Genomic DNA, 27,333 nt, shown 5'->3' on the forward strand with positions numbered 1-27,333 from the left:
GAAGCAGACTCCCTGCTGAGCAGGGAGCTGGATGCAGGGCTTGATCCCAGGACTCTGGGATCATGATCCGAGGCAAAGGCAGACACTTAACCTTCTGAGCCATCCAGGCACTCCTAAAAATGTAATTTTAAATGTGCTGGTAGGCCCAGTTAAAAAGTATAAAGAGATGAAGTTAATTTTAATAATATCCTGTTTTTTTTTTTTTTTTTTAAGATTTATTTATGATAGACAGAGAGAGAGAGAGAGGCAGAGGGAGAAGCAGGCTCCATGCCGGGAGCCTGACGCAGGACTCAATCCTGGGACTCCAGGATCCCTGGGCCAAAGGCAGGTGCCAAACTGCTGAGCCACCCAGGGATCCCCAATAATATCCTGTTGTTAACCCAATACATGAAAAAATTATCATTTCAACATATCATCAATATAAAAATGAGATATTTTTTGTTTTTTAATATACTGTCTGGAATCTAGCATGTATTTTACAGTAACAGCACGTGTTAATTGGAACTCAAATAGCTATGTGTGTCCAGTGGCTGCTGAATTGGACAACACGGTCCTAAATCAGTTTTCTGGTTTTTCTCTGATCTGCTCTGTCCCCATGAGGCTGATTTTGACCTCTAAGCTTGCATCACTCTGCTCTCTTGCCCTTAGGTTTCCTGAGGGCTTTTGGGCAATAGAAGTCACTGTTAAAAGACCAATCTATGGGAAGAGACTAGTCCAGTTACTCCACTTCTAACCATCTGTCCTCTCCTCCCAGCTCCCCCACAAATTGGGTTGCTACACTTCCTCTACCTAAGGCCATAGTGGCCTCTATTCACAGCCATAGCATCTGGCTGCTTCTTGTAATTCTGCTCCCTTCCTTGCTTAGTTGAATCTAAGAGCTGCCACTGGGAGTAACCTCTTCCCAAGTGGGTTTCCTTAGCCCTGTACATAATTATCTCTTCAGTTAACTCTTTGTTGAATGTGCCATCTGCTAGTCCTGCCAGGACAGTCACTGAACCAAGTAGCTAATGAACTATTGTTATGGCCCATGCTCTGATGATTTTCCTTTATACTGGAAGTCAATCATAATATTTAAAGTATACATTTTTTTTTTTAAGATTTTATTTATTTGGGGATCCCTGGGTGGCACAGCGGTTTGGTGCCTGCCTTTGGCCCAGGGCGCGATCCTGGAGACCCGGGATCAAATCCCACGTCAGGCTCCCTGTGCATGGAGCCTGCTTCTCCCTCTGCCTGTGTCTCTGCCTCTCTCTCTCTCTCTCTCTCTCTCTGTGACTATCATAAATTAAATAAATAAATAAATAAATAAATAAATAAATAAATAAATAAATAAGATTTTATTTATTTGTTCATGAGAGACATAGAGAGAGGCAGAGACATAGGCAGAGGGAGAAGCGGGCTCCCTGTGGGGAGCCTGATCCAGAACTTGATCCTAGGACCCCAGGATCACTACCTGAGCCAAAGGCAGATGCTCAACCACTGAGCTACCAGATGCCCCTAAAGTATCCATTCCTAGGGCAGCTCTGGTGGCTCAGTGGTTTAGTGCCACCTTTAGCCCAGGGTGTGATCCTAGAGACTCAGGATCGAGTCCCACATCAGACTCCCTGCATGGGGCCTGCTTCTCCCTCTGCCTGTGTCTCTGCCTCTGTGTGTGTGTGTGTGTCTCTCATGAATAAATAAATAAAATCTTAAAAAATATTTTTTAAAAAAGTATCCATTCTTATACATAGATATTAATGCCTGCACAAAAAAAAAAAAAAAAAAAACCACCCCAAAAAACCCCAAAACAAAACAAAAACTCAGATATTAATGCCTGGCCATCAGTAATTTTTTTCCTAAAAAAAAAAAAAAGTAGTGAATTAGTAAGGAGTGAATTTCAGAATCAGAAGAAAACTCAGTGCCTTGATTCTCAACTTGAGATACTGAGAAGTCTGTTAGTCATTTCCGTATTTGGAATCTTTCTGTTTGCAAGTGACAAGGAAAAAAAAAAAAAAAAACTCCAGTGGCTTAGGCAAATTGGGTGAAGCATTAGGGAATGTATGTTAGGGAATTCCAGAAGTGGAACTGGGTTCAGGGCTTCTTAAATAAGAGTTCCAGGGCTCTTTATTCCCTGTCTTTCAGTTCTCCCCCTTCCTTTAAATTGGATCCACTGCAGGCTGCATCTTCCGTCCTGGAAACAGGTTGGTTGTCCTGGCTCACAAACCCACCAGTCAGAGGAAAGGACCACACCTCTGGTTGACCTAGTAGCAGGGTTATCATTAGCAGTTGACTGGTCTGATTGGATTATTCATCCGTTCCTGAACTAATTGGGGTGCAGGGGGTGCTAAGAACTGGAATGATTTAATTAAATCAGCCACACCTGAATCAATACCATGGTCTACTATGAGAAAGGTAGTTCTTCAAAGGAAATCAAGAGGTGTTTACTACAACACAGGATTCCCCATTCCCTGTCTCTACCAAGAAATACTGATATGGTCATTTTTTTTTTAATTTTTTTTTTTAAATTTATTTATGATAGTCACAGAGAGAGAGAGAGAGAGAGGCAGAGACACAGACAGAGGGAGAAGCAGGCTCCATGCACTGGGAGCCTGATGTGGGATTTGATCCCGGGTCTCCAGGATCGCGCCCTGGGCCAAAGGCAGGCGCCAAACCACTGCGCCACCCAGGGATCCCTGATATGGTCTTTTGAAGCTTCCTGTCATTCTAGGGTCTAGACAAGAGTGGTTGGTGGTTGAATAAATTTAAAGCAACATTAAAATAATCCATAATTTAAATGGATAATTCATTTTGCATGCTATTACCAGAAGATGGAAAGTATGTGTGGATGGCCATAGGAGGTTCAAAATGTATTCTGGAATATACTTGAAGGGATTAAGAGTGCTCCATTGAAGAAAAAAAAGAGTGCTGCATTGAAAGAGGCATGCTATGAATTAACATTATACATACAAACTAAAAAAACAGGAAAAATGGTGGGGAAGAATAGGATACTCTTTGAAAGCAGAATTTTTTGAATAGAGATTGTGAGGTGATTTACATACATACTTTTTTTTAAGTCATTAAATAATTAAACAAATATGTTTCCGTGCTGTATGCCAGATTTGTTTCTAGGCCCCAAGGAGGCAGGAGTGACCACCATAGAGAAAAGCTGAAGTTCCTGTGGGAGGAGACAACACATAATGACCCTGCAAGGCTAGTATTATTATCCCATTTTACAGAAGAAAATAATTCTGAGACAGTTTAAGAGATTTTTCTCAAGACACTTTAGTATTAAGTAGAGGGACTGTGGTAGTCCAAATCCAGGATTGTCTGCCTTCAAAGCCTCTGCTTTGACAGAAGAAGATAACATTTATTTATTTTTATTATTTAAAAAATAATTGTTGAGCCTCAGGGCCTGATCCTGGGGACCTGGATCAAGTCCCACATCAAGTCCCGCATCAAGTCCTGCATCCAGCTCCCTGTGAGGAGCTCTACCCTGCTTCTCCTTCTGCCTATGTCTCTGCCTCTCTCTCATGAATAAATAATAAATAAATAAAATCTTTAAATCCCTGGACCCTGGGATCATGACCCAGCCTAAGGCAGACACTTAACCAACTGAGGCACCCAGGAGCTCCAGAAAATAAAATTTAAAAGAAGAGAAAAGCTTACACAGAGGAGGGGATCAAATCAAGGCAATATACATGAGCCAGAAGAGAAACACATTTACAGGGATCCCTGGGTGGCCCAGTGGTTTGGCGCCTGCCTTTGGCCCAGGGCGCGATCCTGGAGACCCGGGATCGAATCCCACGTCGGGCTCCCGGTGCATGGAGCCTGCTTCTCCCTCTGCCTGTGTCTCTGCCTCTCTCTCTCTCTGTGACTATCATAAATAAATTAAAAAAAAAATAAGAAACACATTTACAGAAGGAAAAAAAAAACGTGAGAAGAGAAAGCGTTTGCTAAAATCCCCCCTCACCTGGGGAAAAAACCCCAGGTAAAGCCAGCACAGATCTTGGCTCAAGAACTGTAGTTCCCATTCCCTCTCTTTCTTTGCCTTTTTTTTTTTTTTTTTTTTTTTTAGATCTTATTTATTTATTCATGAGAGACAGAGAGAGAGGCAGAGACACAGGCAGAGGGAGAAGCGCACTTCATGGAGGGATTCCGACGTGGGACTCAATCCGGGACTCGATCCGGACTCGACTCGCGACTCCAGGGTCGCGCCCTGGGCCGAAGGCAGGTGCCCAACAGCTGAGCCACCCAGGCGTCCCCCCTTTTCCCAGTCTTATGAAATTCCTATTTTCCAGTGAGAAAACTGATGCTCAGAGCGATTACACCTTTTTATTCACCGCTCCCCCCCCCACACACACAGATAAATCTTTTAGAGCCACACTAGGAGATAAGGTTTCTAAAGAAAATATCTGGGAACATTATGTAAATAAATGGCGTATCTTTCACCTTGTGACTGAAAATACAAGGTTGTATTATTATTTTTATTTTTCTTGAGAGACGAAAACTTTAGCAATACGTCAGACAGCACTGAAAGAGGATGGGGGAGTAGGTTTCAGGACACAAAACTTCCCAGCTTAACTGTGTGGCCGAGAGGGAGATCTTCACCGTTTACCCCGAGCCCGGCTGAGCGATTTCCCTCCCGGTAGTTACTTATCCTTGTTCCTAGGGGGAAGCGCAGAACAAAGGAAGGGGTGAGTGGTCTAAGGACCCGAGCTCCCCCCACTCCTCAAGGCACCAACCGCAGCAGCCGGGTGGATGAGAAAGGCTGGAGGTGCGCTTCCAGGCATTTTGTTTGGGGGGCCCAGGATTTAAAGTAATTCTTCAGGAAGTGCCTTTTACTGTTATTTGCTAAAGGTGGGTGTGCAGGGGGCACCTGGGTGGCTCAGCGGTAGAGCCTCGGCCTTCAGCTCAGGGCGTGACCCCGGGGTCCCGGGATGGAGTCCCACATCCGGCTCCCTGCGTGGAGCCTGCTTCCCCCTCTGCCTGGGTCTCTGCCTGTGTGTGTGTGTGTGCGCGCGCGCGCCTCTCATGAATAAATAAAATCTTTAAAAAGTAAATAAAGGTGAGCGTCCAGATAGCCTGACCAGTCTCATTCACCTTTGAGTTTCTATTAGACATGTTGAGTCCGAGCTAAGGACGCCGCCCTTCTGGGCCACATCCCGAGGCTTGGGCGAGAGGCGGGAAAGCAGCCGGGGTAGGCCGACCTCGCAGGATCGGGCTTTTCCACAGTACGGGACGTGGACGAGCAGTGGTGGCAGCCTGGTCACACGCCGCGCGGTGACCTTGGGAGACACTCTGGGCACGTCCGTAAGCGCGAGGGTCTTAGCTCCGGTCTAACCGTTTTCCGGGATGAAGTAATTCATGAATTCAGCTACTATCTAAACCTCATTTGGAGCAAAAGGGCTGTATCGTGCTTGGGAGGGACGACAGTGTAATATGAAAAAGACGAGGGGGAGGCGACTGAGGGGAACTCGTAAGTCAGCCCCGCGTGAACGGACACCCGAGGAAGCCCCGGGCCGCGGGCCCGGGAGGCCGGAGCGCCGCGACGTACGTCCCCGCGCCGCGAGCTGCACCACCGAAGCGCGCTCCCAGCGACCGCGATTCTCGTTTCGTTTGTAGCCGCAACGTCACGATCTCCTCCGCTTCTCATTGGACGAGCCCATTCAATCATGTGACTTCGGCGTAGCGTATAAATACAGGCGAGGAGAAGGCGGTGGTCCGCCATTTCGTGGACGCCAGGTCAGCGAGAGCATCTGCGGGAGCCGGGCGGGAGGGGAGCGGGAAGCGGGAAGCCCCATCCGAGAGTGTGTGGATTTGAGCGTCCGCTTTCTAACCCAAGATCTCGGTAAGCGACTGGCGACTGAAGGAGTGTAGGGGGAAATGGCATTTCAGAGTTGCGCGGTGGGACCGGGCCCAATGGCGGCGCCAGATTGAGACAAAGAGACGCCGCCGCCATTTTGTGACGTTCAGCATGGGGCGGTGGCGGGGGCCCTTGGCCCATGAGAGAACGTACCTCGGCCTCGAAGTGGAGGTGTTAATAATTTTTCCGGGGCGGGAGGTGAATTGAGAAGTGGGATTACCCGAAAATTGAGTGGGGTGGGGGGGGGAGCCGCTAACCGAATTGTACTCCGGGCCGCGGCCTTTCAATTTATGGCGCCTTTTTACCGCCCTCCCCCCACCTCTCCCACGTTTTCTTTGAAAGCTTCAGAAATTATTTTTCCAGTCATTGATCGAGATCGGACCTTTCGATTCATATTACGTGGTTTTTGTAGTCGTCTGTATTTTAATCTTATTTTAATTTTTTACGCATCGGTTTTTTTTTTTTTTAACCGAAGGATCTTCCTTGAGTAGCATTGTTCTTGTAGCAGCTTCCCGTTGGTAGTTAACTCTGAAACTGCTTACGGCTAAGTTTTTTTAAAAACCTATCTCCCGCGATGATTTGGCCTCAGAACTTCTGGGTATAGGGTGGAGTCATGCAGATAGGATGTGTCGAGACTAGATTATTTTAGTTGAGTAAGCCCTGAGTGAGAAAAACGTGCTGTTTATGAGGAGCCCTTAAGCCGGGTTACTGGATTGGCTGTTCTTTGGGATTGAAATTGGTCTACAAGTTGATTAAATCATCCGACTTTTTGAAGATTATCGAATTAAGCCCCTGAAGTGCAGTAAATACGTGCGCTAAGAACCCCACCCGCATCCCCCGTGAAATGAACAGGAGTTTCCTTTATTAAAGAGTGCGACTCCGTGGTATTTAGTACATTCCCAGTGCTATATAACCATCCTGTCTAGTTCCAAAACATTTTTTGTTGCTCCCTGTGGAGACCTGTACCCATTAGGCGGCTGTTCCCCATTTCCCCTGCTCTCCCCTGGACCCTGGGAACCAATTCTCTGTCTTTGGGTTTACCTGTCGGATATTTCATATACGTAGATTATTGATATGAGTGCTTATCTAGAATGTTTTCAGTACTCCTGTTTGAAGCATTTATCAGCACTTTATTCTGAATAATATTCCATTGTATGGGTAATATATTCTGCTTGTCCAGTTTTTCATTTGGCTACTGAGAATAGTGCTGCGGTGAGGTACATTTTTCTAAAAAAAAAAAACTAATATTTGCCTGCTTGAGCAAAGCTAGTTAAGTTTTTGCTTATGGAGACCTATTAGTACCACTTCTCAAGCGGCTCTGCCTTAACTACTTTCTGGTTTTGAGCATTCTCATTTGTTTCTTGTGTCTCCAGGATTTGCTTCTGAGCAAGTTACCCTGCTTTTCTAAGTGATTTATTTTTGAGATTAATTGTAATACTAGATAAAGTCCCTAGTTCAGTGCCCAGATCATAGTAAATGGTCCTAGAGTGTCTCCCCTCCCTTAGCTTTTCAGGGAGGCATTTTTTTTTCCTTAATGTAATTTATGGTGGATTCCTGGTGGATATCAGTGTAGATTAGAGAAATGGGTGGTTTGAGGGTAGTACTTGTTTCATCATCATTTCTTAAGGATCTGTATTTCACTGTGTAGATTATTGACATAAATGATTAATGTTTGGGGTATTTTTATGTTACAGAAATGCATCGTGATTCCTGTCCATTGGACTGCAAGGTTTATGTAGGTAATCTTGGAAACAATGGTAACAAGACTGAATTGGAACGAGCTTTTGGCTATTATGGACCACTCCGAAGTGTGTGGGTTGCTAGAAACCCTCCCGGCTTTGCTTTTGTTGAATTTGAAGATCCCCGAGATGCAGCGGATGCTGTCCGAGAGCTAGATGGAAGGTAATTTGATGACTAATTTATACTGATAAATAACGTGGTTTGTGTTTTTAATGTATAAAGTTCTTAGGATTTGTGGCTTTTAGATGGGTGCTTGCCTGTCGGAAGTTTGTCGTTAGAGACATAAGTCTTTGCTGTAACGAAAAAGCACAACAGTTTTATTCAGGTGACCAGTGAGGTTTAATGGTCAATTCTTGGTGGGTGGGTTTTTGTATCCAAAATGTGATTAAAGCATTTTAATCTATACCTTCCACATGGTGTCCTCTTTTGAATTTTCTCTGAAACCATTGGAAATCAGATATTCAAATAATAATGACCACAAACTTGGCAGCTGGGTGGCTCAGCGGTTTAGCGCCACCTCCAGCCCAGGGCCTGATAATGGAGACCCAGGATCAAGTCCCACATCAGGCTCCCTGCAGGGAGCCTGCTTCTCCCTCTGCCTGTGTCTCATGAATAAATAAATAAATAAAATCTTTTTTAAAATGGCCACAAACTGACGGTTGTAAGTGGATGGTTACATTGGGGTTTATTATAACCTCTTTAATAAATGTGTTTGAAATACTTAGTAAGTGTGGAATATGTAGTTATTTCATTTTGTGTCCTATTACTGGCTGATGAGTAACTCTTAGAGGAACCAGGTGGCTGCCCTTATCCCCCTCCTTCCTGGTCTTTGAAAAACACTGGATTTCATGAGACCAAGGGAAATGATGGATCTTAATCTTTAAGATCCAAAAAGTTAAAGGGTTTAGGATTGGCTTTAAAATTGTATGAAAGGTCATTTATCCAGGCAGGGCAGATCATAGAGACCCATTTTTCCAGGACTCCACTTTTTCCAAATCACTGTCCAAATAATAGTGGTTTATCTAAACAGATGTGTAACAATGAAGAGGTGAGGGAGAACTTTCCCAACTATTCTCAGCTGTAGTTTCCTGTCAATTATTGTGGCCGTTGAAAGGAGATGGTGATGTAAAATGGCCATAATGCTTTGGTTCCCTGCTGTTGCTTGGAGAGAGAGAGAGGAGAAAGACAAGCAAATACAGTTTAAGATTAATAAAAAAGTGGTGGGATCATGAAGTCCCAGCAGGATGTACAGATGAGCTAGTTCTTGGAGTCCAGGGGTTTTCACACTTGAAATGTTGACAACACTGAATTCTGATTAAGACTAACAAAGCATTAAAATGTAAAGAAGTTTTTCTTTATTAGAAATACTTGTTTTGCTGTTAGGATTTTACAGACATTCGTAAGTGTACTTTGCAAAGAAGCTATAAGTAGAAACACTTTGCTTTAATACACCTCTTAGTCTGGCTCTTTTAAGTTTAATATTTCTTTTATTCTTAGAACGCTGTGTGGCTGCCGAGTAAGAGTGGAACTCTCGAATGGTGAAAAGAGAAGTCGAAATCGTGGCCCACCTCCTTCTTGGGGTCGTCGCCCTCGAGATGATTATCGGAGAAGGAGTCCTCCACCTCGGCGCAGGTACTTGAGAGCGTGCTTAGAGGTATTGGTGTAATGGAGTAGCTAATGGGAGCAGGTATTTCTCTTAAAGTTTGTTGGTGGGTTTTAAACTTGGAAGATTGGAGATTTTTACGAAACATTTGCTGGGTGTAGTTTGGGGTATGTGAGTTGTGCTGAGTGTTGGCTTTTGTCTTTAGGTCACTGTTCATGTTGGTAGTCAGTAACTTCTATCTTGGATCTATCTTCTAGTTCATCTTCTAGTTGCATCTTTCCAAGTCTTCCCTTATACTTCAATTAGGCCTTTTTCCATTTCTTGACTCCATAATGACAAACATTACATTCAACTAGCTCTTCACAAAAATGTGTTTTCTACTATTAGCACGATTGTAGTATTTATCAAGCAGGCAGCTGTTGTAATGTTACAACTGGTAAAGTAGAAATCATTCTGAAACTAAAGTCACTGACCGATAAAGGGGGCTACAGAAGTAATCCCAGTCATCTGTTCTTCAAACCCAAATAGGAGAGATTTCAGTTTTTTTGTAATTGAAAAATGGCATCATTCTTGGACCAGGCAGTATTGTCTGGATGCTAACTCCACATCTCCTCAAACCTCCAAAAATAGTTTCTATAAGGACTGAATTTTACCTCTTACAGGTGAGTGAAGTCCTTCTAGGAGATAGGAGTTCAAAATCTTGCCCCTTTTGCTATTTTGAAAAACAAAACAACACACTGTTGCCCATCATAATAAAGAGTATTTGTTAGCTAAATAGATGGTTGTACTGATGGCTTGTTTTTCATTTTTTTTTTGTGCTTTTTGGTCCATCTATTAATAAAAATGAACCCCGTTACAGAGTCACCATCATGTCTCTTCTCACCACCCTCTGAGTCTGCATTAGCCAGTCAACTAGCCCTTTCAGCGTCATGTGACCAGCGCGCCCCATTCAGCTTGGCTGGTGTCGTTTCACATGACCCAGGCATGGCCAGTCGTCAGGTTGCACCGCCCTTTGGTTCCCGAGCATGCTGTTTTCTCTCAGCCTTCTCTCCAACCTTAACCAAATCGGCAGCAGCCACCTCGACCGCCCACACATTCCTGGCCAATCAGCTCAGCTGTTTATTTACCAAATGTCTTCACAACAACTACAGCAGCAGCCTTCGGCTAACAAAAAAGCAGGAAAAATCCACAACACCCCCTTCGCCAACCAACTAAATCCAACGCAACATCTGGCAAAACCTTTTCAGCAAATTCTTCCTGGCCGTCAGTCCGGCAGCCTCACCTCACCATTTCTAGCTTGTTGAAACCCAAAACTAGTAAGTTTTTCCTGCTTATACAGTTTACTGCTGGTTAAAATAAGGAGTAAGCGGCTTAAAGTAATTCTTTTTTCTGGATCAAAGGCTGGCTGTGCATAATTGAATGGTAACGTACATATATATTGCTTGAATAAAACTTTTAAGGGTGATAGGGAACTCATAATGTAACTAGACCTTCAAGTGAAACTTATTTGCATGTGTGAGATGCCAAACTAAAAATTTTAATAACTCTAACAGATTTAGCTTTCCTTTCTAGCAAAAATTTGTTGAATCCTATCACCTTTAAATGGTTTTACTAACAGTTTTCAAAATTTAAATTTTGGGGGTAAAGTGGGCCAAGCTAAGGTAATTTTTATGAACCTAAACACACTCTTAAATGTGACGATCACAAATGCAGTTCTAATGTAGCACTTAATGGCATCAGTATTTACACCTAGCGCGTTTTCACAAAATTACACTATCCACCTGGTACCTAAGTCTTGTCATGGACTTATAGGTTTGCATGGGTTCCAAATACTGGTTTATGGTACTGTTTTTGGAACTACTTGTGGGACTATATTTTGGCGTGGTGTTTGGGTAGTGAAGTTAGTTTGACATGAAGTTTTGCATTGGACAGATCTGCTGTGAAGCATTCTTTGTTAAAGTGAGTCCATGGTTGGAATACCTGCTTTTCACTTGAGCTTTTGGTTCCTTAATCCTTCTGTGCCTTTTTTCTTTTCTGTTTTTTTTCCTGTTTTTTTTTTTAATTTGGTTTTGTTTTATTTTGTTTTTTTGGACGATGGGTGCCAGTTCTTCGGCACGTTCACTGGGCCCAACAGTGAGATTGAAAAGTTGGGAAATGCCTCACGCCATAAATACTAATTGACAATTAGCCTAATTTTCCTGTTTCTGCTTTTAGATCTCCAAGACGGAGAAGCTTCTCCCGCAGCCGGAGCAGGTAAATAGCTCTTTTTTTTTTTTTTTTTTGGCCGTGTTCTCAGAAGTGACAGCATTTCCTGTTCTTAAACTGTTTTCTAAATGGCATGGTTAGTGGTAAAAAAAAAAAAAAAAAAAAAAAACTTTAGCTTTAGTAATGAATCAAGTGGTCTACAGAGTGAGCCAGTGTTGTAGGAATGAGCCAACTTTTAGTTTTTGAAGAGTTCTTAAGAGAGGTTTGTTGTGTATAATTCTAAGTGGGTCCTATTTTTCTTCTGGTTTTAGGTCCCTTTCTAGAGATAGGAGGAGAGAGAGATCACTGTCCCGGGAGAGAAATCACAAGCCGTCCCGATCCTTCTCTAGGTCTCGTAGGTAAGACCTTTAATGACTTAGACTGTTTATAAACTATTAAAAACAGGAATTGGTTATCTTAAACCATTTTGATTATTTTTATTATTTTTCAAAAACAAAAGTCCGATACAGTTGTATTACTGAGTTATGTATGAAACTTTCCTTTTTTTTTTTTTTCTTTTTAGCCGATCTAGGTCAAATGAAAGGAAGTAGAAGACCAGATTACAAGAGGATTGGTGTACAGGAAATAACTTCATTTGACAGGAGTATGTACAGAAAATTCAAGTTTTGTTTGAGACTTCATAAGCTTGGTGCATTTTTAAGATGTTTTAGCTGTTCACATTTGTTTGTCTCTTGGAACAGTGACACATAAAGATGTATTTCTCTATGATTTGAATGGATCATATGAGGCATGTAATACCAAGAATTGTTACTTTACAATGTTCCCTTAAGCAAAATTGAATTTGTTTTGAAGTTCAGTCTTACATTGACTGATAATAAACCTCTAACTCTGCCCAGCTAAAGCTTGACATTTAATATTATGAAAACAAAGCCGGCAGAAATTGAAAGAAGAGTCTCTCACATAGCTGGGCTATATTCTGCAGCTGGAGTTGAAGAAGCAGTCTTTAAAAGCTGGTATGAGCACAAGCCAGCAGGTAAAAATTTAAGCTGCACTGTTAAGCTAGATTAGAGGTTTAAAGAAAAACTAGTTTTCATACTGGGCAGGCGTTGTCCAGTTGGTGTAGAATTGGAAGTTTCAAGAAAGTTAGTTTACCTTTGCTTTTAGGTCATAAGTTTCTTATGTGATTGCTGTATGTGAACACACAGCTCTTTGTAACATTCTCTATTTGGTGATTTGAAACTACTCAAGATACCAGTGTCCTGCCAGTTTAAGGGTACATTGTAGAGCTGAACTTTGAGTTACTGTGCAAGATTTTTTTCATGCTGTCATTTGTAATATGTTTGTGAAAATCCTTGGGATTAAAGTTTTGGTTACAAATTGTTGTTTAACCTGAAAGCCTATTTTTCCTTGCAAAACTAAAATCTGTGAGCTTGGTATCAAGTCCAGGTATAACATTCCTATTGGAAGCCATACTTATATTTTCTTGTAAAGTGCTTTTGAATTAATAAAATATTAGCATAATTGTGTAATAGTCAAACCCACTATTACCATAGTTCTTGTCCCACGGAAATCAGTTGGTTACACAGATCTTAGAAGAAACAATTGAGGCTGAAGGGAATTTTTGGTTGTCACCTAAGTGACTATTCATACTTAACCATATTTTAGGAGTAGGAGCCAGTTCAAAGACCATGATACTCTGTGACCAACATTTTTAAAGTAGAGCAACCCTGGTACATTATAACTGAAAGTGACCCATTAAAAACTTTTATCATTAGCATGAGACTTTTCCACAAAGCTTTAAAAATTGCTTCCATTTTATATAATTTGAGGTGTTGCATGGGAATTCTAAATTGATCCATCATGATGTAAAATTCACTATATGGTTCAAATGTAACAGTGCAGAATTGAACATGGAGGCATGCATAACCTTCCTCTTAGAAATCCAGAGGAGTTGTAATTTCAAATTCTTGTGCAATTAGATTAAATCATAATGCAACAGTCTTGTGGCTTAGTTTCCTTAAATGTTGCTACTTAAAGGTAGTTTTGGATTATGGTGTACTAAGTTTCTTTAATATGAAAGATGAGTCATTGCATTGAGTTCAGTCTAAAGATTTCTAAGGTGTAGGTTCTAAAGAAATTATTTCCAGTGGTCCTTCTTAACCTTTCATGCAGATACCAACAAAGGAGAGTCATTGGTGTCACAAAGTAGAATTATCAGGTTCAATATGAGTGAGCCTTCGAGAAGACATTTTTTAAAGACTGTTGATGTCCTGGGAGCTCTGGCTTTTTGGGCCTTTTTGCTTTTTGGTGGTCTCTCATAGCCTAAAACTATTGTTCAGAACAAGGCTAAAGAGGTCATGGAAGTAATATGCTATATCCATAATCCTACTGTTCTTATAAATGGACATTCATATGAGTGTTTCTGCCAGTATACAACTTGCAGAGTCTTTAAGTTGAAAGGGTTTCTGTGAAAAGATTAGTAGGTTATGGGTATAATGTGGCTTTATGTAGAATTTAAGATAAAGTTGACCTCAGGGAGTTATTCTGAATTACATGCCAAATTTATAATCACTTTAGTAACCAGAAGCCCTAGCAGATTTTTATGACTTGTAAAAAAAAAAAAAAAAGGCTAGAAACTATTAAAATCTTGCACTGCACATTTAGTTTGTGGCTATTAAAAGTTGTGGCTACTGCAGTTTCTAAATTTGTTTCATTAGCCACCTGTCCCTGGATCTCTGAGTTGAGAAGAATACTGAAAGGTCAGTCAAAAACCTGTAGTGTAGTGACTACAGGTAGGTGTTCACTTAGAGATCACTATTAACGCTGGCTGATAATTTTAAGAAAACCGGATTACAGTTTCTGTGCTTTTCCAGAGTAATTCTCTGGTTCTCACTTCATTGTGGGTTACTTCTGACCTTCGTGTCTTAAGCAGAAAGGTTAAGATAAATTAGGGAAAATTATCTACTGTTTATATACTTTCACAGTTCAGTAGATAGCATCTCCCCTTTTAGACTCAGCCATATCTGGATGGGAAGTCCTGAATCCTTATTATAGAGTTAATATGGTTCATATTAGTACAGTGCTTCTTTATCAGGAATGGTATTGATCATAGAAGTTTTTCAAAATATACACAGCCTGATTCCAGGCCTGTGTACCTTAAAAAGTTAACAAGCACTGTTCTATAAAGTTCTTTGGAAGAGTTCTAGGTGATAAACATCCCTGATTAAATAAGACCACTGGTTTAGTACTTTGTTTTAATTTGCTTTTATTTTCAGTCTTGAACATGATTTAGTTGTCAGATCTAGTTGATGGTAATGTCTTCCAGTTATGTATTTTTGTACTAGACTGTTGCCTTCTGGGTTTTTTTTCTTGAGAACATGGAAGATTTTTATAATTAAAGTAGCTGAAGAAAAACTGGGTTGGAGTATATTTCTATCAAAATCTGGTAGTGTTAATCAGTTTTCTATGCCCACACAAATGCTCTTCATCTTATACTAAAGATTCTTTGGAATAATTCAAAGGAATTCAGCTATGCAGCACACTTGTGAGGTTCTGAGGAGATAATTGAAAATTTCTTTTGATAAACCTAATATAACTGGTTGATTTTCGTTTTTTGCTTTATTGGGATTGCAGAAAATCAGGATAATATCAAGATTCATTTAGTATTCTATTTCCTTCAGGTTATTTAGAACACATGACAACAGCCAAAACATTTCCCAGAATAACATGAAATACATGTATGTAGCACTAGAATTTTATGTAGGTCACAGAAAATAGAAGAAAAACTAAACATTGAGTAGTTAACAGGTATGTATTTAGTCTTGAAGTGAAACTTTCTGGAAACATTGTTACTTTCCTAGTCATTTTGAGAGGGCCGGATATGGAGAATATTTATTTACAGAGCAAAAGTTGAGCTTTCCAGAAAAATCTTCTGTATGTGACATTCCCTGCTTTCTATTTTTTAAGTACTCTCTACACCCAACATGAGGCCTCTCAGCCTGGAGTCCACTGGCATGCTCTACCCACTGAGCCAGCCAGGTGCACCTGATTTTCCCTGCTTTAAAAGTTCTATTCACTTGTAAATGGCACCTTTGTTTTTTCGTTATGTATCTCATTCACATTTCATATGGGGCAAGTTAGGATCCTTTAGGGGGTGGTTTTTACTGAACCTGCCCCAAAACTGCAAAGCCAAAGGGGAAAGTTGTTTAATGCTACCCTTTTTTTGGGTGTTAACTATTTGTATTGATCATTTGATTTTTTTTTTTTTTTGGGGTTTTCTTTTTTAGATTTTATTTATTCAGAGAGACACAGAGAGAGAGAGAGGCAGAGACAGGCAGAGGGAGAAGCAGGCTCCATGCAGAGAGCCTGACGCGGGACTCGATCCAGGGTCTCCAGGATCGCGCCCTGGGCCAAAGGCAGGCGCTAAACCGCTGCGCCACCAGGGCTGCCCTGTATTGATCATTTGAAAAAGGGAATGGAAATGATTAATAAAAGAAACTAAGTTAAAAACAGTTTTAAAAGTTCTTGAAAGAATTTTCAGAACTAATTCTTATTTCTTTTAAGCACCTGGTAACTCTTATTCCAACTGGCTCTCTGCCACCAGAATTTCTTTATATAGTTTAAGTTAAAAACCATATTAAGTTTCACTGAGTGGGCTTTATTAATAAGCATTTAAGTAAATTGGAATGTTGATCTGTCATTTGTCACTTTCTCACATGGGTAGTTCATGACACACGGACTTAGTGGAATGAGGTACAGGGATGCACATCACCAGCTTGGTATCTAGAAAATGTAATATTTTGAGTTCAAGTTCAGGACATTGAAACCTAAACCTCACTACTTTCTTCGTGTTCCATCCATTTTAGGTTAGGGTTATTTAAGTGGTGTTAGATGGAGGGCTTTACATCCCATCAGAAAGATTCTTGGACCTGCCTCTGGCCAAGTTATCTCCAGGTCCTGGGATCCAGCCCCACCGCAGGCTCCCTGCTCAGCTGGGATCTGCTTCTCCCTCTACCTCCCGCCCGCCCCCAGCTGTGTGCTCACTCAAAAATTATTTATGCTTTAGACCAAGCTAATAGGGGCAGAGGGGGAATCTCAAGTAGATTCCACATAGCACAGAGCCCGACCCCAAGATGCGGACTCCAGCTGAAATCTGTCACTCAACCCTGAGCCACATAAGTGCCCTTCATAAAATTTTACAAAGTACCGTAATTAGAGAAGTTGAGAGAGCAGTTGAGTGTGTCCCCACACTATAAGGGCTTGGAGGTAAAGCTATGAAGGATTCCTCAAGAATTGGGAGTGGTTGCAGTTGGGATTTTTTTTTTTTTAACTTCAGTTGTACACCAAATAAGTAGGTGTGGGATAACTTGTTTGGCATTAGCCCTGGCAGGACTCCCAGAAGCTGGATGTACCAGATGGCACTAACACCTGGCTCTTGGGTTCCTAGCTGTTTGAAGGGGACAAGAAATTTGGCTGGGCTTGGCAGTCTTGCTTGGACTTGAGTTGGCAGTGGTATAGAACTGTCTATCTGATGTGAAACTGGCTCCCAGGAGTGAGCTTAGGAGGAGAAGCCTGCTCTTTTGTAAGAAGTAGATGGACGCTGATCATTGGAGGCTAGAACTGAAGCTTTGACAGAAGTTGCCTTTTGGAGTGCTGAAAGCTTCAGTGAAGACAGTTGGAGTGGTTAGGAAAGGAAGTTTTGTCTTTGAGCACCAGTCTGCCAAACATTGCAGGGCCTTTTTTCTTATGTGATGTTTAACCACTTGAGAGGTGAATAAACACTGTTAGGGCAGACTCCTCCTACTAAACAAGTAGTGTATTCATAACGCAGGCCAGCCTGGACTCCAAAAGCCTTGTTCTCTGTTTACTACGCTTCAGCTTTCTCAACCCCATCCAAGATGCTATTTCATTGTCATTAAATGATTATCAGGATTTGGGGCCTTTTAATTTTTGTTAAGAAATTTTAATTTTCGTTTTTAAAGTAGGTTCTGGGCAACCCTGGGTGGCTCGGCAGTTTAGTGCCACCTTTAGCCGTGCTGTGATCTGGAGACCCAGGATTGAGTCCCATGTCAGGCTCCGTGGAGGGAGCCTGTATCTCCCTTTGCCTGTGTGTCTGCCTCTCATGTGTGTGTCTGCCTCTCATGTGTGTGTCTCATGAATAAATAAAATCTTAAAAAAAAAAAAAAAAAAGGTTCCTTGCCCAACATGGGGCTTGAACTTAGAATCTCCAGCCTTTTTAGAGGAATTTGTTAAAGTGTTTTTCTAGAAAATTAGGTATGTGTGATGAGCAAGTATTTGCTAGAAATGGTAACCACATGTCCCATTTTTTCATTTTTCCACACCTGGAGGTCTATATACAAAACAGTACATGCTGTCATCTAGGCAGGTACCACCAGCAGTAAGGTAAGACATTTCTTGGCAAAGGCCAGTGTTGTCAGTAGAAGACAAAGCTGTGCTATTGTGGATGGGTTGACATTCTGTATCTGTGTTTATGATTAACCTTGTGAACATGCTTTGGCTACTCCAGTCTCCTGGTCTTAATATCTCTAATTTTAACACAGGAATGTGAGCAACATTGGTGAGTATGGCATTTTAGACAAGAACCAGTAAACTTTGCGGGGGTTTTAGCGAGCTGTTAATAGAGTAAAATGCACACACAATTCCTTTTTTTTTTTTTTTTTAATGGGGTCTTACAGGGAGCTCTGTAGAATTCTGTGGCTAGACAAGGCTGTTGTAAGCTCATGAGAGCACCTTTCTGGTTTGAAGACCAGGTGGCTCAAGTTAGGAGCTTATCCTGCAACTCCTGTTAGTTGCTTGGGAAACAAAGCAGGTATATGTGAGTGATCACTTAGGTTTTGACAGGACTTGCTGATTAAAGCTGTTCATCCCCCAGGAGCTGCAGTCTATTGACCTGGAAGAATGCTCCATTCCTTTCCTCAGATGATTTTGATGAATTCTCAGTAGGTGGATGAAAGGAAAGGTTTTTTACGTACTCTTCACATGCATCATCCAAGACTGGTTCCTGAACCAGGGTCAACTTTTTGGATTGGATAGCAGTCGACAGGAAGAAAATGATTAATGTTAGTTATAGGGGGAATGTGATCATCTTGCTTTATTGAGGGGGAAATCGAAGTACAGAGAAGGCTAGGCAAGTTGAACTAGAATGATGTAACTCAGGTTGCAGGGCCAGGTGTTGGTTCACAGGAAGGGGTCTTAGCATCCCTAGTCCTGGTCCTGTGTAGAAGTGAGAAGGTGGATTTGCCTGAGGTCACAAGGATCCTTTTGGCAGTATGGATATGAGGACTGCTGCAACAGCTGGCTAGTTTTAGGGAGCAGTGTGATGTTAAGGTCTGCAAGGTTCTTGAAGCTTGTAGCCAGGGTCTTAATCCTGGTTTCCTTGCCTCTAGCTCGTGATTTCAGATGAGCTGCATCATCCCTAAGGTTTCATTTTCTCATCTGTAAAACAGGGCTAGCAACAGAAAACACTTCCTGTTAATATCTTGAGACTAGTAATGCAGTGTTACTGTGGTAGGCTCACACTTGCATGCAGTAAATACTCAAGGAATGGCTTTTAAGTGAAATTGATTCCTTTTGGTGCCAGGCAGGTAAGAGTGCCCCCCAATTCAAAAATAAAAGCAAAGCAGTTTTATATTTATTTCTGTATGAAAGTGTCCTGTATGACTGTTAGAAGCCATAAGAAGTCAAATGCTTGAACCTGCTTGAAGCCATTTCATACTTGTCCTACAGGAATTAAGAATGAAGGCCCATGTAGAATTAAGAATGAAGGGACATGTAGATACCAGGATAAAAACTAGAGCCAGGAAGTGATAATAGATCAGACTTAACTTGAATATGGTGAGAGGGGGAAATCACCTTAGTTGAAGTAGCAAAAACGTGCCAAGACAACAGGCTGCTGAACTGGAGAAAGAGGAAGTACAGTGTTCTCACAGATACACTGGGCCTGAACAATAATGTCAAAAATAACTTCCCTATTAGAAGACATGGAGCCGGAGGAGGGGAGTAAATGAGTGCCTGTCACGTGGGGTTATGAGGTTTTAAGTGAATTAATACATGAAATGTGTTCTAAACAGTTCCTGGCACTGAAATACTGTGTATTAAATAGTACATATCCTTTGATAGAAGGAATAAGTGGCTTAAGAAAAATTGAGCAGTCTGAACGCACAGGGCATTCAGTTATTTCTAGACAATGTCTTTATTTAATCATTCTTTCTATAAGGGCCTTATGTGAGCACTTTTAATACTGCATACCTGCAGTCGGCTCAGTCCCACAGACATGGGCAATCCTTTGTGTGCCAGACATCTAGTATGCCTGTCCCCGTACTCTAAAGCCGGTTATGTTCCATGGCTGGTGTGACCGGCATAAAAGCATCAATTCCCCCCAAATCCACTAGGAGGCAGTGCTGGGTCAAATTCTTTGCCTGAGGTCACACATTTACTGCTTAGAATTAGGTCTCCACTGGGACATCTGGGTGGCTCCGTGGTTGAGCATCTGCCTTTGGCTCAGGTCGTGATCCCCGGGCCCTAGGATCGAGTCCCACATCGGGCTCCCTACAGGGAGCCTTCTTCCCCATCTGCCTATGTCTCTGCCTCTCTGTCTCTCATGAATAAATCAAATCTTTGTTAAAAAACAAATTAGGTCTCCATGGACTCCAAAGTCCCTTCAACTGTAACAATATTGACCATAATAAAGATTATAGAATAGTTAGCATCTTTGAACTCGTGTGTCAGCATTTTGCTAAGTGTTTTTAGATAGACCTACCACCAGCTCCCTTAAACCTCCTCACTTGAGGGAGGTGCTGCTGTCTCATTTTGCAGATGAAACAGGCTTAGGTCCAAGACCCCTGTGAAATGTGTAGATGAGGTTGTTTGTACTTGAGCTAAGTGCTGAAGAGTGGGATTTGGACATAACTGGCTTATAAAGAAAGCCTCATGCATAAAAGCAAAAGGAAATTTCAAGGTTGTATGTGGATTGGCAAGTTTAAGACCCTATGAATCAGTTCAGGGTTAGAATGGGAGATTAGTGGAAAGTCAGCTAGAGGAGAGTTTAGAGGTTATCGGGGATGGTGATTTTCAAAGTTGAAAACTAGCCAAACCTATTTTGGGGATGAAATCTGAGGAAATACATAAAACAATTTAAATGGCATTACTATAAGAAGTTCTAGGGATGCCTGGGTGGCTCAGTGGTTGGTCCCCAGGGTCCTGGGATCAAGTCCCACATCGGGCTCCCTGCGTGGGGAACCTGCTTCTGCCTCTGTGTGTGTCTCTCATGAATAAAAAAAAAGCTAATTTCTAGTAGATAATAATAGCTCATAAAGTTAGGAAAAATGTTTGATAAATGCAGCCTTAGATTGACCTTCAACCCAATTTTTCCCTTATTTTCTTTGTAGAGAAGTAAATGCAAATGGTTACATTCTTTAATGCCTCATGTTGCAGTTCCAGAAGTGACAGGATAGGAAGGTCTACACTAACATAACCTAAGAACCCAGATTTAATACGCATATGATTGAATGGGTTATTATGTTTAAAAAAGTAAGTTGTTTAACATGTATATATTTTAAGCACACGTCCGCGACTCCTGCAGCACAGCTGAGGCTTCCTTGTGCGCCCACAGCCTGACTCTGCAGATGAAGAGCCCCAAGTGAAGGTTTGGGGGAGCACTGGTCACTCCGATTCACGGAGCTCAGCTGGAGCCATCTCCTGCACTCAGCCTCCTGACACGTGGCCCAGGGCTCCTCAGAGTGACCAGTCATGACGTCTTGTGTGGCAGGGTGCCGCAGCCTGGCTGTTGAACTCCTGCCCCAAGAGGGCTCTGGCCGCTCGCCCATCTCCCTGGCAGATAAGCCTCAGACGGAGAGCAAACAGTATGCGGCTCCAGGAGTCCCTGCAGATCTGATTCAGCCGTGGTTTGTGCCCCTGCCGGCCCCACGGCTGTCCTCTGCTCCTCTGTTCTTTTGTATCACTTCCCTTGCTGTGGCCAGATTGGAACTCTTTTTTTTTTTTTTTTTTTTCCTTTTTTTCCAAGCTTATATTTAGTACTCTAAACCCAACATGGGGTTCCAACCACAACTCCATGATCAAGAGCACCCATTCTAACTGGGTCAGCCAGGCACCCCCAGATTGGAAGTCTGGAGCAACAGGCAGACACCTGTGTGAGAATGGTGCCAGCTCTTTGAAGGAGGGTTTTTCGGGCCACAGAGGCCTTGTTGGCTCTGTTCCTCTGGGCGGCTCAGGGCACGGCCCCATCAGCCTTGGTTTCAGTATCAGGGTGGGGCAGCGTGAAGGGTGGGGCACTGTGTTACCAGGGCGCAGACACCCTGGCAACAGGTGGTGGCTCGGAAGCTCGGGAGAACAGGTGGGCAGCCTTTTGGGGTTTCAAAAACACCATTTATCAGTATTTGCCTTTTATTTATTTTTTAAGATTTTATTTATGAGAGGCACAGACACAGACGGAGGAAGAAGCAGCCTCCATGCAGGGAGCCCGACGTGGGACTCGATCCCAGGACTCCAGCATCACACCCTGGGCTGAAGGCAGGTGCTAAACCGCCGAACGACCGGGGATCTCAGTATTTGACTTTTAAAAGAAGCAGTCTGCTTAGAAATGGCAGGACGTTTAGAGATTTAACTTGCTCTTTTTTTTTTTTTTTTTCCAGAAAAACATGCATATTAAACGATTATAAGGAGAGGGTTTCTTTTTATTTTTTTTAGAGAGGGAGAGAGGAAGGGGAGGGGCAGAGGGAGAGAATCTTCAGCAGGCTCCACACTCCACACAGACGGGGCACGACACTGGGCTTGGTCCCATGACCCTGAGATGATTTGTGTTGAAATCAAGAGTTGGACACTAAACTGCCTGAGCCACTCAGGCGCCCCTTAGGAGATGTTTGTTTCTTTTTTTTTTTTTTTTCCATTTTTTAAAAAATTTATTTATTTATGATAGCACACACAGAGAGAGAGAGGCAGAGACACAGGCAGAGGGAGAAGCAGGCTCCATGCACCGGGAGCCCGATGTGGGACTCGATCCCGGGACTCCAGGATCACGCCCTGGGCCAAAGGCAGGCACCAAACCGCTGCGCCACCCAGGGATCCCGGAGATGTTTCTTAACACAGTATAATTAACATTTTTGTTATTGCAGTGAATGCAGTGTTATTGCACTGCAGAGAATGCAGTGTTAGTCCTGAAGAGAGGGAGAATACAATATGCAAGCAGTGTTTTTATGCAGAAGCAAATATTTTAGCAGTAAATTCCCACGCAGAAGCCTTTGATGGAGCATGAGGCTGTTACTTAATCTGGTCTTAACAGGGAGCAGGGCCCCAGAAGTGGGTTTCCAGAGTGTCGCTCTGATGGGGAGGGCTTTTCACACAGGTTCTGTGGTCATGTTGCAGGAGAGGGAGAAGGTTCTGCTTTTCCCAGAGCTGGAGGTCTGACCTTGATAATACTGTCGCACATTTGAACACTCACTCCTGGGGCGCGCCACCGGGGCCTCATGACGGCCAAACCTTTGACTGCGTGGGGAACCCAGTCTTTGCAGCTGAGAAGGGGAAGCCACAGGGCTTCCATTCCAGGCGTGTTGAGACAAACCTGAGGTAACCACGTGTAAAGCATCAAGTGTGCCTGGTGCAGAGGCTCCGAAAGTTGCCAAACTCAGCATTTTCCTTCACTTCGGCTCTCTTCTGTCCTCTTTAATTACATTTAATTCAAAGGTAACCCATGACCATGGTAGAAAAATTAGAGAACACATATAAACAACAAAAAAAAGTGAACCCAAAAGCTTCTGGTTTTTATAATTTTTTTTAATCCTGTTTTATTTTGTGTGCCTGGAGTGGGAAGTTTCTTCATTTGTGTTTAGAGAGGTGATAATCATGGCCCCACTTTGCAAATGAGGAAACTGAATTCCAGAAAGAGGAAGTGCTCTCCCCAAGGTCACGAAGATATAGGAAGGTTAAGCTGATTTTTGTAACTCTGGGCTTCTGAGTCCAAGCCCAGCACTTGTGTGTCTGGACCAGGAGGGGCCTCGGAGGTGGCTCTCAGATACCTGTGCCCAAACTCTCATGTGTGAGGGGAGCTGTGTCCTTGACAACACATTTCCCTTGGGACCACTTGAGGCACTTAACATTCCCCACTGGAGACAAACTCCTGATTCTTGGCCCCTAGAGTCCCAGGAATGGGTGGGTTGTTAAAACCCAATTACGTGGGGTTTTTAGGCCTCCATTTTGCTTTCCCACGTTTTGCATTGTCCTCAGGCCTGCTAGCACGAAAGTGCTGTCCTGAGCTTCTCCCTCACTTTATTATTTTTTAAAAAGATTTTATTTATTCATGAGAGACACAGAGAAGCAGAGACATAGGCAGAGGGAGAAAGAAGCAGGCTTGCTGGGGGGAGCCTGATGCCGGACTCCATCCCAGGACCTCGGGATCATGACCTGAGCCAAAGACGCTCAACCACTGAGCCACCCAGGTGCCCCTGTCTCTCACTTTAAAGGGTGCTCTGTACTCTGTGTTTGCTTTTTTCTGGCCTTCTTTTCTAGTTGGCAGTCTTGGGGTTCCCAGTAAATATTTCCATTGTTTGCTAAGGGAAACAGACACTGTTTTAATGGCTGAGGTAACAAATATGCATTGTTTCAATGGTTAAAATTGTGCATTGAGGTGGAGGTCAAGTGGAATGCGGGCATATTGGTTCCTGAAGCCCACTATCATAATGCTCAAGAATGCCAAAAAGATAAAGACATCACCCCATGAACCCCAATTGCGTGATGATTCTATGTTATCACCTGTGCCATAGGCCCTGCCCTTACGCTGATCCGAATCAGATTGAGGAGCCCTGAGGGTCAGGTGAAGGATGACAAGAGCCCTTTATATACTCGGTTTGCCCATCTGTAGGAGAGGGCAGTTGGGCTAGAGGCAGCATTTACCTCACGTGGTGGCCTGCGCCCCCTTGATGCCTACCTGGGAGCAGAAGGACCACACTGTTGTTCATCTGAGCTCTGACTCAGCCTCATCCACTGCTTCAGGCAGAGGTGGTGCTTGATGGGTTGCCACAATAGGACCAGCAGGCAGCCCACAAGGTCCTGTCCAGCATTCACATCCTAGGATCTGGGAACTCCAAAAAAAAAGAATAAGGTGGTTTCTTTGTAAGGATGGCAGGTCAAGGCAGTCATCTTCCTGGAGGGGGAAGAAAAATGTTAAATGCATATAGTGGGTGACAATTCAACCAAGGCCACATCAGGCTATAACAAGGATTTTGTTCTATGAGGATAAAGCAACTGTTAGTATTTGGTCAAGATTGAAGAGTCTCTTAAAACTTAGTCCTCATACAACCTTGTTAAGATTTACTGTACCCATTGTACAGATCCATGGAAGTGCAAGCTCAGAAAAGGGATACAATTTAGCCTAGAGGAAATGGCACAGCCAGAACTAGAACCCAGGGCCTGACTCCTCAGACCTGTGCTCTTCCAGCACATTTCAGCCAACGGGGGAAGCAGGCCTGATATTGGGATTCAGGGGGGCTCAGAGGCCTCTTGGCTAATGTGAATGCCCCTGAAAACCCCAGAGGGAAGCATGTTCTTACTCAGAGAGGGTCACGGTGTCGGAGAAGGATGCCGATGAAGGCCGAAGACCACCAGGGCCAGCAGTTGTCTCCACAGTGGCCCCTAGGTCACCTCGCATCACTCAGGTCAGTAGCAAGAAAGTTTTACATAACACCCTCAGTTTGCACATTGGGGATTGACGACCTGCGGCTGCCTGTGGTGGGAAGGGCACAGCATTCAGAGTCTGGAGATCTCAGTTTGGCTCCTGGCAATACTATTATGCAAGCCTGGGCAAATTACTTTGCTCCTTGAACCTTGGTCTTGTCATCTGTAAAATGGAACTAATTATACCACTTCATAGGGTTATTATAGGGTTTAAATAAAAAGAGCAATAATTTGCTGAACGCTTAGTAGGTGCCAGGCACTGTTCACCTGTATTAAACTCACTGAATCTTCACAGCAAATCTCAGAGAGGAGATGCTATTACTACCTCCAGTTTAGGAACGAAAAGTAATTTGCCCAATGTTGCATAGCAAGTAAGGAAGCTGGAATTGGAACATAGATACTCTGGCTGCAGAAGTGTAGGTGTTCAGTAGGGATCTTTTTTTTTTTTTTAAGATTTTATTTATTCATAAGAGACACAGAGACAGAGGCAGAGACACAGGCAGAGGGAGAAGCAGGCTCCGTGCAGGGAGCCCGATGTGGGGCTTGATCCCTAGTCTCCAGGATCAGGCCCTGGGCTGAAGGCAGCACTAAACCTCTGACCTACCTGGGCTGCCCCTCAGTAGGGATCTTTGATAAATACATTCTATGGCTGGTGAATCCTGGACAACAGCTTTTGTTTCCTCTTCTTTTTAAAAATTATTTGAGAGGAGTGCGTGAGCACAAGTTGGGTGGGGAGGGGCAGAGGGAGAGGGAGAAGCAGACTCCCCACCGAGCAGGAAGCCCGATGCGGGGCTTGATCCCAGGACCCTGAGATCATGATCTAAGCCAAAGACAGATGTTTAACCAACTGAGCCACCCAGGCACCCCTGGACAATAGCTTTCAAAGACTATTTAAGGTAGATGGAACATTAGAAGAGCCCTAGGTTACCCTGTTTATTCAATGTGGAACCCAGGGGTCAGAGAGTGAAAAACCTGCCAAAAGTCTGGTAGGTCTGGCAGACGCGAGTGAGGCCCCAGGCCTCCTGACAGCCATGCCTAATCAGGGGGCCTATGGCTCACAGTCCTGACGTTCTGTTTTAGGAAACACAACTCAGAAAGTGCATTCACTTCCACTATCATTAATGCAGAGTCTCAATGAACTCTTAAGGTGCCACCACCCTCCCACACCATGTGTCCATTAACCCTGTCCCAGGACACATGAAATAACACATGTCTCAAATGGTAGTAAAAGAATACGGCACTATGCAGTGCTCAGTGGTAATGGCTACAGAACCCTGCATTCTAGAACACATACACCTAGAAAGATACTAGAATGACTGCCTATGGGGCAGGGGACTGGGAGGGACCCACAGGGTACAGGGGAACACATAAAACCAGGGGACTATCCAGGACCAATGTTGACTGTGTGGCATAGCCTAGGGAATAGTTAACTCATCCCACTGCACCAAAGGGCCAAAAATCAAACTGAGTAGAACTAAGAAACCTAATGAAATCACTTTGCCCGAAACATGTCAGCTCTGGGCTCAAGGAGGTAAGGTGGGGACACCTCCTGGGCTGCCTCACACAGGCAGAGGCCTGGAAGAGTGTCAAAGGGAGAGTCAGTCACACCTACCTCTGAGGCAGAACGTCCACAACCCCACGGAAGGAGTGAAGAGCAGCACGTTAGTGTCAGAGGTCACATGGTCACCTGCCATCTCACCTTCCTCACCGAGGTTTAGCCAGATCCAGATTCACTGTTAGGATGGTTCTGAGGATGTCAGGAAGACGTGGATCTAAGCCAACAATCCCCTGATTGTCTGACGACTGTAGTCTCTGCTGCCATAGGGTCCTGCTGCACACCTACCTGTCTCCTGTGCCAACGGAGTGTGCCTGTGAGCATCAGGCGAAGGAAGAGGCAGGTTTCACCGCTCAGCTTGCCCATCTGTAGTCGGGGGACAGTTGGATGGAGACCTCCCTTAAGAGCCCACCTGGCTCCCTCTCTGCCTGTGGCTCTGCCTCTCTCTGTCTCTCATGAATAAAAAAAAAAAAAATTTTTTTTAAGGGACGCCTTTGGCTCAGGGTGTGATCCTGGGATCCCGGGATCGAGTCCCACATCGGGCTCCCTACGTGGGGCCTGCTTCTCCCTCTGCCCGTGTATCTGCTTCTCTCTGTCTCTCATGAATAAATAAATAAAATCTTTTAAAAAGAAAAAACAGAGCCCACCTGGCTGCGGGCACCTACCTATAGGGAGAGCTGGGGGCTC

General features: G+C 43.4%; 1 protein-coding gene and 1 long non-coding RNA gene across 2 annotated transcripts; one reads left to right on the top strand and one right to left on the bottom strand.

Moving 5' to 3' along the window:
• Positions 1–5,669: 5,669 nt before the first annotated feature.
• SRSF3 (serine and arginine rich splicing factor 3) lies at positions 5,670–14,050 on the top strand. Its single transcript, XM_038553884.1, has 6 exons — positions 5,670–5,824; positions 7,534–7,741; positions 9,077–9,211; positions 11,397–11,435; positions 11,699–11,785; positions 11,950–14,050. Exons 2-6 carry the CDS (start codon positions 7,536–7,538, stop codon positions 11,975–11,977), a joined length of 495 nt encoding a protein of 164 aa, XP_038409812.1. The 5' UTR covers positions 5,670–5,824; positions 7,534–7,535; the 3' UTR covers positions 11,978–14,050.
• Positions 14,051–18,094: 4,044 nt separating this feature from the next.
• LOC111098236 lies at positions 18,095–27,085 on the bottom strand. The gene is made up of 3 exons (XR_005367620.1): positions 26,704–27,085; positions 24,346–24,499; positions 18,095–18,855 (listed from the first exon to the last, which is right to left on the bottom strand). It is a non-coding gene; the product is annotated as an uncharacterized LOC111098236 (long non-coding RNA).
• Positions 27,086–27,333: the final 248 nt, after the last annotated feature.

This window comes from Canis lupus, chromosome 12 (assembly GCF_011100685.1).
Source record: "Canis lupus familiaris isolate Mischka breed German Shepherd chromosome 12, alternate assembly UU_Cfam_GSD_1.0, whole genome shotgun sequence".
Taxonomy (NCBI): Eukaryota; Metazoa; Chordata; class Mammalia; order Carnivora; family Canidae; genus Canis; species Canis lupus.

Excerpts from the sequence above, each read along its gene's own strand:
- SRSF3 (XM_038553884.1), top strand. The coding sequence starts at position 7,536 with ATGCATCGTGATTCCTGTCCATTGGACTGCAAGGTTTATGTAGGTAAT. Across the intron at positions 9,212-11,396 it reads AGTCCTCCACCTCGGCGCAG|ATCTCCAAGACGGAGAAGCT; the intron begins GTACTTGAGAGC and ends TTCTGCTTTTAG. Across the intron at positions 11,786-11,949 it reads TCCTTCTCTAGGTCTCGTAG|CCGATCTAGGTCAAATGAAA; the intron begins GTAAGACCTTTA and ends TTTTCTTTTTAG.